Here is a 16009-nt window from a genome sequence, read left to right as displayed (position 1 = left end):
TCAACTGACTGAGCCACCCAGGTGCCCTGGTGCTGACTATTTTTAATTGCACTGCATCAGGAGGCACTTGATGTTTGGTTGTTGTTATGGGCTGAATTGTGTCCTTGCAAATTCATTTTTTTTTTAACACTTATTTATTTAATTCAAGAGGGGAGGGAGGGGCACAGAGAGAGAGGAAGAGAGAGAATCCCGAGTAGGCTCTGTGCTGTCCGTCCTGCTATGGGGCTCAGTTCCACAAACGGTGAGATCATGACCTGAGCTGAAATCAGGATTTGGACCCTCAACCAATTGAGCTACACAGGTGCCCCACAAATTTGTATATTGAAGGGTTAATTCTCAGTACCTCAGGATGTGACTGTTTTTGGAGATAAAACCTTTAAAGTTACAATGAGGCTGTTTGGGTGAGCCCTAATCCAATCTGACTGGTGTCCTTATAAGCAGAGAAATTTTGGATTCACACAGAGACATCAGGATGGGTGCCTACAGAGGAAAGACCATGTGAGGACACATGAGAAGGCAGCCATCTAAAACCCAAGCAGAGAGACATTAGAAGAAACAGTCGTGATGGTCCCTTGATCTTAGACTTCTACCTTCCAGAACTATGAGAAAAAACTTCTTTTGTTAAAGCCCCCCAGTGCCACAGGGCACTTTGTTATGGTAGCCCTAGCAAGCTAATACAGTTGTTCTCTATTTAGTTATGATTGCTTAGTTTAAGATATTAGGCTTGATCTTTGAGTTCATGTGGTACAGCCTTGTACCTACATTATAAAATGCTCCATCCTTTTTTTTTTTCTAATGTTTTTAGTATCTACTGATGGTGTTTTTTTCCTAAATCTATCATTTTATTAAGGGGTGAAAAATGGTGATTATATTGATTTTCCTACATTTCTGTAGGATCATTTGAGCATGATGCCTCAAAATAGCATGATGTCTCATGAGTTTTTCCCCATCAACTATTTAGTTACTGTAAAAATAGTATGTATAGCAAAGGTAGACTTGATTCTTTTTATAATTCATCTGTTTTCAGATTAAGACATCCTTTAAATCACCTGAGAATCCTTAACTTCAGATTTTAGGGCTTGAATTTATACTACCAGGGTGACCCAAGGATCCCCAAACTGAGAAACTTAACTACAAAACATTCTTTCGTTGGTGATACCCCTTTAGCACCTGGCAGATAGAAGGTGAAACTTTTTCCTGGCGGAACAGGTCCTCTAACAAGGCCCCACACTTGTCTCATGGTAAAGATGAGTTTATATTCTGAGATTATGAAACCAAAGAGGAAGCGAGTGAAAATTAATAGACATAACTGAAAAAAATTTAGATCCCCAGAAAATTTAAGTGGGCCCAGGGCTTATTATTTTGTTCTTTTCTGTTTCCATACTCACAGCCTTGTAGATCTCCTCTGTTTTGTGGCTTTAGAGAACCATCCTCATTTAAATCTCCTCCTCAGATACTGTAATTTACAAGTCCAGATTCTGGAATCCAGCCATGTCCTTAATAGTGATACTTGAAAGTCAAATAGACACCTCAGATTTCATACATCCAAAACTGAGCTCCTGACCTGCCCCTCCTTTGTGTCTGCATCCTTGCCCATATCAGTTGATAGCAATTCCATCTTTAAAGTCGCTCATTCTAAAAAATTTCGAGCTATCTTTGATTCTTCTCTTAGACCCCTCATGCAGTCTCTCTGGAGACCTTGTTTCCTCTATTTACACTGTATGTCCAGAAGTTGACCATTACTTATCACCACCACTGCTACCACCGTGATCTGAGTCCTGTCTTTTGGGTAGATTATTGCAGCAGTGTTTTCCCATTCAAACAGAGTTTATGTGGTAATTGATAGTTTTAGTAACTGTATTTCTACTTTATGCTTAGAATTTTTATTTACAACTAAATCTTGGGGCACCAGGATGGCTCAGTCTGTTGAGCATCTGACTCTTGATTTTGGCTCAGGTCACGATCTCAGGGTCATGGGATTGAGCCCCCCCCCCCCCCCCCCCCCCCCGCCATCAGGTGCCTGCTTGGGATTCTCTCTCCATCTACCCCTCTCCCCTCCTTGCTCCTTGCTCGCGCGCGCTCTCTCTCAAATAAAAAAACAACAAGGAAACACACACAAAATATAAAATAAAACAAAATCTTATGCCCTGTCTCTGGGAGCTTACAATTTATAGGAAGAAACAGATGTACCCATTAGTATAATACCTGGTGGTACAGTGACATGAGTACTGATCAGAGGCTTATGTAACACGTGAACTACTCAAGGGTAAAGGCTGCTCAGGAAAGACAAAGCAAACAGTAATAGCACCAGGAGCTTTAAACCCTTTTGGAGGGAAAATGATAGGATAATTAACTAAATAAACAGGCTCAGGGATTTTGACTCTTCTAGGTCAGTGCTTTCTCCACTGGCACATACCCTTTTCTTTTTCTTTCTTTCTTTCTTTTTTTTTTTTTTTTTTTTTTTTTTTGTCTCTGCTATCAGTCTTTTGCAGTAAGCTAGTATGGCTGCCTCCATAGTCAACAAAAAGCCATTCTGTGTAACTGTTCTTTTGGCCCGAAAGAGAAATGGATTTTGAAGCCAAATCAGTGTGCTTTTCTGTGGTCCCACTTTCTCCTCTGAATCCTTTCTTGATAGTTGATACTTGACCCATCAAAAAGAATATAGCTGTCCAGTAAAAGCATGGCAAATTAGCTACTTATTATCACCTTTCAGTTAAGACCATGTGTTGTATCATGTTAATGTATTTCACATAAAGTAAAGATGTTTCAGCCCATTTTTACCTTTCTGAGAAATCAGCATGAGAAGCATCTGGGGAAGTAAGACTCTGTTTAATCTCAGGACCAATTGGTTATTGGGATGTTTCCCTCCACAAATCATATGAATTTTGTGTCTTCTCTCTCACCTAATTGGTTTAGAATCCCTGTCACCCTCCCATACGTTTTCACAGTCCATGTATTTGTTATTCATTGTGTTCTCTCACAAAATAGTAGTAGAGCCTTGGCAAATACTTACTGAATGAACATCTGTAGCTTCAAAGCACAATTTAAAATTCATTTTAAAGTATCACCTGATTTTATTTTCTTCTTGCTACTGTCTCTTCTTGGTCCAATCAGGAATATTGGTGGTACTTTTATTTAAAATATGGTAGGCCTACTTTAGATTGCTCAAAAATCTCCAAAATGACTAAACCTATTCCTTGGAACAAAAAATTGCAGACATCATCTGGTGGTTTCTGGTATTTACATATGAATACAAATATACACACAGCATTTTTGTAAAGTGTATTTTGCTTTCCTCACAATTCTGTTAATTCTGTATGTAATTTCTACCCTTCCTTAAATTTTCCCCCTAAGAAAGTAGTGTCTGAGGAATAAGTATATGTATGGGTACTCCACACTCTTACTTTGATTCATCTTTAGAATTTATTCCTTCTTTTACCAAAGAATGGTAGCCGTTAAAATGGGTGACATTAATCAAATACAGAAGTTAGAAAATGTGCCTCTTCAGTATCTTTTTTTTTTTTTTTTCAATTCTTAAAAGTGTCACTTGTATTGAAAAGCTGCAGTGAGCATTTAAGACTGAACATCTGACGTAGGTTTGGGAGAGAAAGAAAAGGAAAAAGGACAAATTTAAAAGAATAAAGAGGTGCTGTTGCTTTATAGTATGTAGCTTAAGAAGTTCCTGGAGAAGGTAGGAAATAACTGGTAGATACTACAACATCAAATGCATATTATCTTTTCTTCTTAAAGTTGAATATGCACTGCATCCTGCCTGAGAGTTCAGCAGTTCCAGGGCAAGTAGGAGAGAAGGGAGAAGAGGGGTGAAAGGTAACTAGATGGGGATTATGTAGTTGGAATTATTCATTACTTGGTTATCATCAGAAGTTGAGTGCTTTTCAAGAAAATGGTTTCTGGATATGAATACCAAAGTGTATGCAGAACCATTTAAGCAGTTCAAGTTGTTGAAGTTGACTTCATCATGTTTGAATCCTGAAGTGTATAACATAAGCAGTTATTGAAGAAGATTGAGCTCTCTCTCTGTAATTTATGACAGTTTTAGAAATAATAATTTGCTGACTTTAACTACCATTTTAAACACCCTAGCCACCAAGTCTAGATTGGGAGAATTGACAGTTTAGAAATCACCCGATTCAGTCTCTTACTTGTTTTCATAAAGCATCTCATACATACCCTTGAGAAATTCTGAAAACTAATGGAAAAGGAATCTTTTTTTTTAAATTTTTTAACATTTATTTATTTTTGAGACAGAGACAGAGCATGAACAGGGGAGGGTCAGAGAGAGGGAGACACAGAATCTGAAACAGGCTCCAGGCTCTGAGCTGTCAGCACAGAGCCTGACGCGGGGCTTGAACTCACGGACAGCGAAATCATGACCTGAGCCAAAGTCGGCCGCCTAACCGACTGAGCCACACAGGCGCCCCTGGAAAAGGAATCTTGAATTGTAAGCCAGCTTTCACTAAATTATATGTGTTCTAGAGATATCTATTGAACCACAGAAGGCATGTACATTCCACTGGAATCTGGTCATATCTGGAAGACCCCTTTTTAATTTCTGCTTAAGTTAAGATTACTTTTTGGGTCCTGTCGTGTTCTTACGTAGGTCACAAACAATTGTAATGACTATTAGTTTAAAAACTCATTTATATTTTTGCAACTTTTCATTGACAATTGATTGCAGTATTTATTAGTACTTCTTTTCTTTGGCCTACTTGGGTTTGGCACATTTTATTCTTCTGTGTTCACAACACATCAAGATTCACTATCAGCAAGGGGAAGTGGCATGGCCTCAGTTTACGAAATAACATCTGTGCCGCTAACTCTCCTTAGAGTTATCACATATAATGTTGTACTCGTGTGAACAGTCATGGTTCCAAAGCCCACTTTGGAACATTGGTGGATTACTTCCAGGGTAACTGTGTCCTATGTAAAAATGAGAGTTCTCTTTCATTAAGAACATTCTGGTTTTTTTTTTTTTAATATTATAAAATACATATATTCTCATTTCATGAAATATATATCAAAATATACTATATATATGTACATACACATGCATATATATACATATACATTATATAGTTATATAAAACTATATAAAATGTTCTCATTTCATGGAGACAGAATTCCAGTATGCAATTCCTGTATACAACTTTTAGATGATGAGTTACGCCTTAGTCTACTGTCTCAAAATAGACCATGATGCTTTTAAGCAAGAAAATCATATACACATTTGTAATTTAAGCCCCCATAGGGTATGGCGAGTGTATTTCTCAATCAGTAATGGAATATTTTCTTTCTGATTTTTGTAGTCATTATCTAAAAAACTAATATCCTGTCTCATCAGCATCAAATATGCTCCCATGGGCGTATTGATCTGTAGACCTGCTTCTGAGCCAATCTTCAGCAGATACAGGAGGTATAGATGCTTCCTCATTTAGGTAACATGATAGCAACATGATACTGAGTTAACATGGTATTGAGTATTGAGGTTAATATCACCTCTTACTCTAGTGTGGTTTGATTAGATTTTTCTTAATGTTTTTAACTTTTTTAATTTGCTCTGAGATGGTCTAAATTGGCTAAAACAGTTTAGTGTTTTATTTTCTAATTTGGTATGCATTACTCATTCCACAGTTTTATCAATTTCACCTCCTTTGGTTCTAATTTTTAAGAAATTCATAGATAATTGATAAGGGACCTCTAAATTCTTTGTCCATTTTACTCTTTGGTATTTCTTCCTTATTCACTAACAGATGACTTTTAGACCAAGGAAATTATTATTGAGTCTTAATATCTAATGAAATTTGACTTGTTAGGTTTGGACTTGCTTGGGACCTCTCTCTCCTTTTCTGTAAGATTTCTCTTTATATTGATTTTTTTTTTAAGTTTAACACATCAGACAATAAAAGACATTTTGTATTTCATGCATAGAACCGTGTCTGTCCTCAGCCTTTCCCACCATTTTATTTTAGAAACACATAATTTCTCTGATTTCACAGGTTCACAGCTATAGAGAAATTTTGCCTCAGGAATAATTAAAGGGTCACCCATACTTGACTTAGATGCTAGTTGGGAATTAGAGCTGATTCGTGAATGGGTTAAGATTTGGGGGCTATTAGGATAGGGTGGATGTATTTTGCATCTGAAAGGACATGTAATTTGGGGGACCAGAGGAAGAAATGTTAAGGACTGAACTCTGTCTCCCATCCGCCCCCACCAATTCCATGTGTTGAAGTCCTAACCCCAGTATGATGGTATTTGGAGATATGGCCTTTAAAGATGTCATTATGCTTAAATGAGGTCATAAGGGTAAGTCCCTAATCCAATAGGACTGTTATCCTTATAAGAATGGGAAGAGGCACCAGAAAAGTACACGCACGGAAGAAAGGTCATGTGAGGATAGAGCAGCTGTCTGGAAGCTAGAAAGAGACACCCCAATTCCTGGCACCCTGATACTGGATTTCTGGTCTCCAGAACTGTGAGAAAAGAAATTTGTATTGTTTAAGCCACCTAGTCTATGGTCTTCTGTTATGGCATCCCAAGTAACAGGGAACATATTGACAAGGTAGAAACTTTTCCTGTATTTAGGAAACCAATGTTGATATCAAGTTTCAGAGGAAAAACTATTTTGAATTGCATAACTACCAGGGAAGTAAATGAACCCTACTTTGTTAATGAATAATAACTCTGAGTTAATAGAGCTATGTTACATCAAAATAATTATATACTTTTTTTTAAGAGAGTGAGCACTAGCAGGAGAGAGGGGCAGGGAGGGTGGGGGACGGGTGAGAGAGAAAATCTCAAGTAGGCTGCACACTGTGCTTGATCCCATGACCTTGGGATCATGACCTGAGCTGAAATCAAGTTAGATGCTCAACTGACTGAGCCACCCAAGTGCCCCTTGATGTATTATTTTTAGCTAAAGTCTGTTGTTTACATCGGGGTTCACTGTTTGTGTTGTATATATTTCTATAGGTTTTAGACAAAAATAGTACCTTGTATCCTCTGTTATAGCATCCTACACCATGGTTTCACTGCCTTCAAATCCTCCTGTGTACCACCTACTTATCCCTCCCTCTCTCTGCCCAAATATTAGATGATAATATAAAAAGATGATGAAATTGCTTGAAATCACTAATTTACAATTGTCTTTCTTTACTGTTCTGATAGAAAAGTTAGAATTCTTTTCTAATGAAATACAAAAATGCTTTTATTGATGTTGTTGTCTGACTGATGTGTTGAACTTGAAAGTTGTCCCTGTGTGAGAGTTCTTTGCATTAGTTTTTTCTGTCTTGACCCATTCCCAATTGTTCGGGATTTGGATTACAAAAGGCTCCTTTAGCATTGAAACTATTCTTTGGTGGTGAAAGGGATCAGGACTCTTTATCCGCTCCCTTATAAACTGATTTTTGACACATCAGTATTCTAATGAGCAAGCCCCAGGGGCACATTGCTACATATTCCCCTGTTTTCTCCCATTTTTCCTTGGTGATAGGTAAGTTTATCCTATCCTCTAGGCAGAGGTAGGAATATACATCTCTGACTCCTTGTCCCATTGGAATTCCCTGACTTCCACCTGTCATAAAAACTGGCCTTGTATCCAGGACTAGATGATGAAAGTTGCCACTGTAGACATGGCACCATATTGAGCATTATTTATCTACTGTTTTCAATCAGAGGCAAGCATGGGGTCATATGGTGGTGGGAACAGAAGCAAGGACTGACTTTGAAGTCACTGCAAGTTTTTAAAGTAGTTCCTATATTGAAATATGATACAGTATGAATATGAAAAGTAATGGATCACAAGTGTATAGCAATGAATCTCCACACTGAGAAACTAATATTGCATTAGAATTACTATATTACTAGTCCTGCATCACCTTAGTTTTTAATTTTGCATTGTGTCCCAGCAGATTTCTTTGAGCAGCACACTCTTTGAATAAGGAAAACAGGGAAAATATTTTCCAGGATCTTATTCTCACCATGTAAACTGGTGAGAAATGTTCTTATGGGGTGGGGGGAGGTGTCTTTCTGCTCATTAGTAATACTGAAAGTATTGAATATAAATCTAAAAGTTGAATTTAAACATTTAGACCGCATATATATACGAATACATGAAAAATTTAAATATAGTACCAAGTAAATGAAAGTGGTGCAGTTGAGATGAAAATCAAGAGAATGAACAATGTGGTAATGGAACAAAGAAACGTGCATGTGGTGTGCACGACAGAAGTATTGTTTATACGTGTTTTCTCCTCAGTTATCAAGGAACAAACCTGCTAACCAGTGTGATTTATATAGTTCTAAGAAGGTGGAAACATCTTCAGCCCCAAAGAAGAAAAATGATACCATGTGTTATAACAGGAATTTAGGTTCCTTTTAACTTATTCCTTTCAATCCTTGAACCTTTAATTTACTTTCCTTTTATTGTGTTTGCTAGTAGTTCTGCTACAAAGTTGAATAGTGTGGCGAATATGAGTATCGTTGTCTTTTTTCCCTGATTTTCAGGGAGTGCTTTTAAAGTTTCATGATCAAGTATTAAACTGCTAAAGATTTCAGTAAACTCTTCGTTTTGCCAGGTTGAGGACATTTTCTTCTATGATGCAGAGGATTTTCATGTTTTAATCATGACTAAGTATTGAATTTCACCAGAAGTTTTTATTTTGCATCTTTTAAAATGGTCATATGTTTTTTTCTTAAAATCCTTTAGTTTGTTGAATATATTGGATAGATTTTTTTTTTTTCCCATTTTGTACCTTCTTTGAATTTCTGAAAATAATCCTGTATGGTCAAAATTTTTTTTTTCTTTTCATTGATGGATTCTGTTGGCTAATATTTTATTTAGGATTTTAGCATTTATGTTCATAATAAAATTGGTATGTATTTTTCTATACTCTCCTTGTCTGGTTTATGTATCCTTACAGATCTAAGGATATCCTTATGTATCCTTGGTATGTCAAGGTTATATTATTTTTTTTGAAGCTAGTCTTCCTTATATATGTTACATAGTTATAAAGTTATGTAAGTTACAAAGATTACCCATTTCTGAAAGTTTTGGATAATTTTCCAACTAGATCATTTTTGTCTGGACCTCCCTCCCTTTTTTATATCGGTTTTTGAGTTCTATTTTAATTTTTAAAGTTGTGGTTTATTCATGTTTTCTAATTTTAGGTTAATTTTCAAAATTGATACATGTCCAGTTTAAATTCATGAGTAACAAAGAAGGTGAGCAAACCGTAGAGACCCAGGAGTGTGGAATTAGTCCTGTGCAAAATGCTGATATTTTACCATGAAAAAGTTGCAAAGGTAGACGAAGGAATGAAACTTCTTTATGGAGGTTAATATTCAGTTGTTAGCTTTAGAGAAAATTTCAACTTAATTAATTATAAATATGTTTCTGCATAGGGACTCATAAATCCTTCTTAAATATTTTAAAGGATATGGTGAGAAATAAGACTTTCATAGGCAACGTTTTGGGGATCACTGTTTTGCATAAAGTAGCAATTCTCAGAACATGGTCCACAGTCCCTTATGTCTCTAAGACCTTTGAGAAAATCACGTCAGACTGTTTTCTTGGTAATATTAAGATATCATTTGACTTTTTATTTTACAATTTTTTTAGAGTGTGCGAGTCGGGGAGAGGGCCAGAGGGAGAGAGAGAATTTTAAGCAGGCTCCATGCTGCTCAGCACAGAGCCCAACGCAAGGCTGGATCCCACACCCTAGCCGAAATCAAGAGTCAGATGCTCAACTGACTGAGCCACCCACGTGCCCCTTATTTGCCTTTTTTAAATGTGTTAACATGTTCATTAATAATGCAAAAGCAGTAGTGAGTATAACTGCTGATCCCTTAGTAGAATCAAGGCATTGGCGACAAACTGTGCTAGTACTCATTTTATTCTTCACTGCCCTCACATGTGGTTAATGTTGATTGAAGCAGTACATATTATTGATTTTATTAAATCTTTCCTCTGAAATCAATACTCTTTAAATATTCTGCATGAATAAAAAAATAAAGACTGCATAAAGCATTTCTGCAGTACACTGAAAGCTGATGGCAGTCCAGAGGAAAAGCCCTTTCACATGTTTTAGTTGAGAGCTGCTCGGTATACCTTTCCCTACTACACTGTGTTTCCTTGAATGATTGACAGAATGTAGTTGTTCCCACTCGGGTATCTTGTAGTATTTGTTGCAAGTGATCGAATTTTTAACTTTAAACAAAAATTAGTGCTTTGGAAAAGTTGTATCCAACACTTTGATCGGTGCCATAATTAAATAACTTTTTTGCTGATGTTGATGGTGATATTAACACACATGGCCTTTTTGAAATTCTGTAATGAAATGTGTTGATATTTGAGAGATATGCATAACTTAGGAAACCTTTATTTCCCAAATCCCCAGTGCATTGAGGAAATGTCACAAAGTGTCAAGAGTATCGGGATGGATAATGAAGTACGGCAAAGGGAAACCTATGAACAGGCAATGTGGAGATTAAGTAGATATTACGAGCTAGCTTGGTCCAAGAGACAAGTGTGGGATAGGAGACAAGGTCAACATGACCAAGACTGTGACAGGTAGGAAGAACTAGGGTCCAAGGAGAGCACTCCATGTTAGAAAAATGTATATATCTGATCTGATCAGAACCGGAATAAGAGATGAGGAATAGGATTTGTGAGAAAAGCAGCCAAAGACTACTCTAACTGAATTCCTTAGGCCCTACCCACTTGTAAGTTGCATGGCAATTCTATGAACAGTTAATATCAGGATTCTACACATTGTTTATCCGCATCTGTTGACTCAGAACCCAGCCCCTCTGCACAGTCACTGCATGTATTTCTGAGCATTATGAGATGGCCCCTATGTACTCAGGAATGAGTTCATTTTTGTGTTGGACCATTTCCCAAGATCACCTGTCTCTGTTGCTTTTCTCTTTGTTTCGATAGTACTCTCTATTCATTACCTCCAAGTCCTCACAGTGTTAAAGCCATGTGGTGTTAGGTGTGTGCTGCCCCAAATTTAGACTCGAGTGTATCACAGAGTTCAGAAAACAGTTTCCAGTAGTTTACTTCTACATTCCCCTCTTCCTGTTACCATTACTAGTATCCAGGGTGCTGAGGTGAGGATGAATTTGAGTTAGCAGCCAACAACTATGCTGTGTTCAGATTTATTCAGAGATCACCATTTTGGTAGTAAGTTCATTTACCGTATTTGGCTGTTTCCTTGAGCATAGATTCTTTGACCGAAGCCACCTCAGCTCTCTTAGAAATACATCACTGTTGGGTAGCTTCCGCTTCTCCTTTTAAGCTTAGGTACGTGTAAACATAGCTTTATTTCTTGGGCTCCTCACATCACTGGCAAAAGGATTTCTGTCCACTCTGCCCCACTAATAGTTGTCTAGACATATTTAACACTTGGTATTGGAAAAAAGACAATTTGTAAGCTGAGCTGTCTCCCAGATCTTTGTTCATCTGATTTCAGCAAATGTTTGTTGGGTGTCTTTTTTGGTACCAGGTACCATGTTTGATTGTAAGACTATGGAGTTGAAAAGAATACTGTGCTCTTTAGGAGTAAGTTGATAGGACACACGTTGCACAGATATAAGTGTAATGCAGCGTGACTAGTGCTGCTGTAGAGGTTTGTGCAAAGTACATTGGGAACATGGAAGAGGGAATGGTTGTATTTTCCTGGGGGCGCTTCTGTAAAGAACGCTTTGAGCTCAGCCTTAAAGGGTGAAAAGCATTTCTTAATGTAAAGTCAGCGGGTAAGAGAAATGACATTACAGAAGAGAGAACAGCAAATTTCAAAGTATGAAAGCAGAAAAAGTAATTTTGGGGAACTGCACAAAGATAAGCATTAGTGTTGATGTGGAGTATTCATGGAGGGGGATACCAAGCTTGACAAACATCTTTGAGTCCAATTTTAAAGGGTGTAAAAAGGCTTTGTTTTTTGTTTTGAAGAGGAAAAACTAAATGATATTCCTATTCTCCTTGAAGAAAAATAGTCTTAGTCATATGAAGAGGCAATCAAAAAGTATGCAAAAATATAGAGAAAAGGCATTATAGAGGATTATACAAATATGTTAAGGACATTGAATTGGTGAAAATACTATGAAGTTTTAAAATTTGGACTTTTTACTGTATGTGGTAAACATTGTTTTAACTTTTTACTCCGTGATAGTTGTAGATTCAAGTGTGAATTGATAATTATAGATTCACGGAGAGATCTCTGAATATCCTTCACACCATTTACTTAATTGACATCTCACCAGTTACATGCATTCTGTTGTGTGTATTTAGTTCTGTGCACTTTTATTGCGTGTATAGATTCATGTGAGCACCATTGCAGTCAGATTGAGAGCACTTCCCCCACAGAGATCCCTTGTGCTACCTAAAGGGCCTTTTTTGACACAATAGGGAGCTTTGACTGCATTCTGTGGGTTGGTGTCTCTCAAACTGTGGCCTTTGGGTCACTCTAACAATAACCTAGTGTTCTTTTTAAATATACCAATTCCTACCATAGAAACAGTTTTCTACCCACATTCTCTGGGAATGTGGCCCTGTGACCTACATTTAAATAACACCCCCAGGTGCTCCTTGTGATGAGAACATGATGCAAACACCTGCAAGGAGGAGGTCTGGACCAGTGTCATCTAACTGGAGCATGACACAAGGCATACATACAATTTAAAAATTCTGGTAGCCAAATCAAAGTAAAAAGAAACAAGTGAAATGAATTGTTACAAACATGAAATTAATCTAAAACGATTGGTATTTAATGATTGGTATTAGCTTTTTTTTCCTTCGAAGTATTCCAAATCCAGTGTGTACTTTGTATTTCACATCTCAGTTGAAATTAGCCGTATTTGAAGTGCTCAGTAATACACCTGATTAGTGGCTACCGTATAGGGTAGCGCAGACCTAGACAACAAACAGTCACTACAAAGGCCGTGAGAGAGATTCATACAGAGATGTGCAGTTGACATCTGGAAATTGAAGTTACTGCTCTAGAGCTTTGGAATAAGATAAAAATTAGATATATAGATTTATAAATCATTGATGGAAGAGTTGTCACACTGTAATTTTCAGTAATTCTCAACAAAGACTTATTAGACTCACCTACAGGGTTTTTTCTAACTGCATACTTGCACCCCAAGAAAGCATGGAAAATCTTGACACTTGGAGAAAAGGATGGAAAAATAGGGAGGCATGTGCATCTCAAGGAGAGGAGGAACATAGACAGATAGGGAGTTTCTCCATCGTTGATTTTGATAGGACCCCTCCCTGCTGTCTCCACTCCTGGCTGAGAACCACTGGTGTTTAAAAAGGGAGATGAGGATTTAAGACACTTAGAAGGACTTAGAAGGATCTAGAGCGAAGAAAGGAGTGCCAAAGAAGTAAAGGAGAGGGTTTCAACAACGAAAAAGGCAGGAGGAGATGAGACATTTGCAAATACCGTATTATTAAGATTGTTGAGGACCTAGAGTAGTCAACTGGACTAAGATGGTCTGTGCGGTTGTTGGTGGAGACAGAACTGGATCTAGCTACCTGAAGGTTGGAGGAGCTAGATTGGCTGTAAGAGGGTCGTGCTGTGCCCTCCCAGGCAGTTCCTTAAATCCTTTAAGTTTGGTGAAAGTGTATCAGAATTCTCTCTTTTATAGTTCTTAAGTCTTGCAGTTTAGTTGATTTTTGTATAATACGTGTCTGTCTTCACCCTGACCATAGGATCTGACCATAGGACCACCCTGACTGTAGGATCCCTTGAGGAACTTTACCCACTCCTAACTCCCTCCCCATGTCCTAATAAGTCAAAATTTCTATGACTGGGCCCTAGGCATCATTTTTTAAAGTTTCCCAAGTGATTATAATGAGCTATAGTAGAAAACTGTTCATTACTTTGATCAGTTTTCTACCCAGTGAGTACATTTGTGACAGAAAATAAGTTTTACTCAACTTCTTGTCCCCAGAGTTTGTGTGGCATTTGGTTAGCTGTCAGGAAATGTTGAAGAATGAATGAAAAATGAAAGAGCTAACAAATGAGGAAATGTGGCCAGGGAACTAGTCAGTCCCTTGTGGATACCTTAATAAATAACATTTCCTTTCTTTCTCTAATGAATAGTTACGAGGCCCATTATTAAATATACTGCACATATTTTGGAATTATTAGTGTGAAATTGTTCTGCCAAATTGCTCTAATTTACAGTATTTACATAAAATCTTAGGTATAAAAATAAGACTACAAAGTTGGTAGGATGATTCTCCAAGTTTTTTTGTTTGACTACATATACCACAAGATGCAGTATAATAACTGTTCCACTGAGTACAATATTTAAGACAAATTACTGCATTTTAGGATAAAGAATTTTTGCCATCAATTTAAAGAAAGTACTTACTATTATCATATAATTAACTACAACTCAAATTCTATTATGTTTAAAATTTGGGGCGCCTGGGTGTCTCAGTCGGTTAAGCGGCCGACTTCGGCTCAGGTCATGATCTTGCGGTCCGTGAGTTCAAGCCCCGCGTCGGGCTCTGTGCTGACAGCTCAGAGCCTGGAGCCTGTTTCAGATTCTGTGTCTCCCTCTCTCTGACCCTCCCCCATTCATGCTCTGTCTCTCTCTGTCTCAAAAATAAACGTTAAAAAAAAAAAAATTAAAAAAAAAAATAAAAAGAAATAAAATTTAATGCTGTGTTTATTTAAACTTCCTATTTAGAAGAATATTTGTAGTTCTTTGTTATAGCTCTTCTAAGGCCACTGCAGTAACTTATTTAATTGACCCTTTAGCAGTTGCTTTTGATGACTTTTAGTGAGAGAAAGATGGAAAAAGACATAAAATGTTCTGCAAAAATAAAATAAGCTGGTAGTCACTAACAAAATTCATCATCATCATAATTGAATTTTCTATCCAGAACATAGTTTATAGAGTGTCCCTAGCCCAAGACCTGGTAGTAGGTACCTCAGTAAATAAGAATTATTTTTCTTCTGCTCCACATGTAGCTGATGTGGTGGTAAGGGTTTAGAAACTCAAGTTTATTCTGACACAGTTCAGCATTGAAAAGATGCATTCATTTTCCCACAGATGAAAAGAAATGAAGAATTGATAACTAAAAATCACAATCAAGAAGACATAAGTATTCTTCGTTGTTGGAAATGTAGAAAATGTATAGCAAGTTCTGGTTGTTTAATGAGATATCTTGAGAATCAAGTGATTACGGTGAGTACTCCAAACTTCAAACTATTTCCTAGTATACGAATGCCGCGAGCACGCCCACAGGTGCACACCTATCCCTTAACACCTGGCTTAACTTCTTTTATGTTCTTTTACCTCACCACTGAAAACATTTTCAAAGTGCTATTCAGAAGGCTTCCCATCTTCCACAGTTAAAATTAATTTTATTTTTAGCTGCTGACATTAACATGCCCTTAAAATTTTAAGTGCAGTATCATAGATGTAAGTTGAAGATAATAGTCAGTGTTTTTCTTATTCCCACTATGAATGAACCTTACTCATCATCACAAAATTAAATTCAAGATCCTAGTGAGAAATGGAAAACTTATTTTATTGTGTGTGTATATATATAGTGTGTATATAAAATAAAATAAGTTTTATATATATATAACTGTGTATATAGTGTATATATATGTACACACATACACACACGCATACACACACGTGTGTGTGTGTGTGTGTATGCGTGTGTGTATGTGTTTAATATTCAGTATGGGCCTAGGAAGTTCATGTATAATTCAGAGTCAGTAGGAAAACCTGAATAATATTTAAAAGCATTTAACTGGTCATCCTGGCAAAAATAAAGGCTTTTTAAGCAACAAAACTAAAAGCCCTAAACTTCTCTAAGAGCATTATGAAAGAGGCAGTATGAAAGAGGTGCAAACTAGATCATAATCCATAGACTTTATAGGAAGTTCTCCTTTCAACAAAGAGAGTGGCTGTAATCACCTGTCATTATTCACTTCTCCTTCTTCAAGAGATACTC

The 16009-nt window shown here is 37.0% G+C and overlaps 1 protein-coding gene across 3 annotated transcripts in view; it reads left to right on the top strand.

Annotated features, from left to right (window-relative positions):
- Nucleotides 1-16009, top strand: part of RNF180 (ring finger protein 180) — a 209986-nt gene that overhangs the window by 11773 nt on the left and 182204 nt on the right. For 2 of the 3 annotated variants that reach the window (XM_019414328.2, XM_019414329.2), the window contains exon 2: nucleotides 15094-15228. The exons of the other annotated variant lie outside the window; for it this stretch is intronic. In XM_019414328.2, the coding sequence (XP_019269873.2) occupies nucleotides 15094-15228 (135 nt within the window). The remainder of the gene's footprint in view (nucleotides 1-15093; nucleotides 15229-16009) is intronic. 3 annotated transcript variants of the gene reach the window in all.

This window comes from Panthera pardus, unplaced genomic scaffold (assembly GCF_024362965.1).
Source record: "Panthera pardus isolate Hobbes unplaced genomic scaffold, ASM2436296v1 HiC_scaffold_2, whole genome shotgun sequence".
Lineage (NCBI taxonomy): Eukaryota > Metazoa > Chordata > Mammalia > Carnivora > Felidae > Panthera > Panthera pardus.
This window is presented reverse-complemented; position numbering and strand designations above follow the sequence as displayed.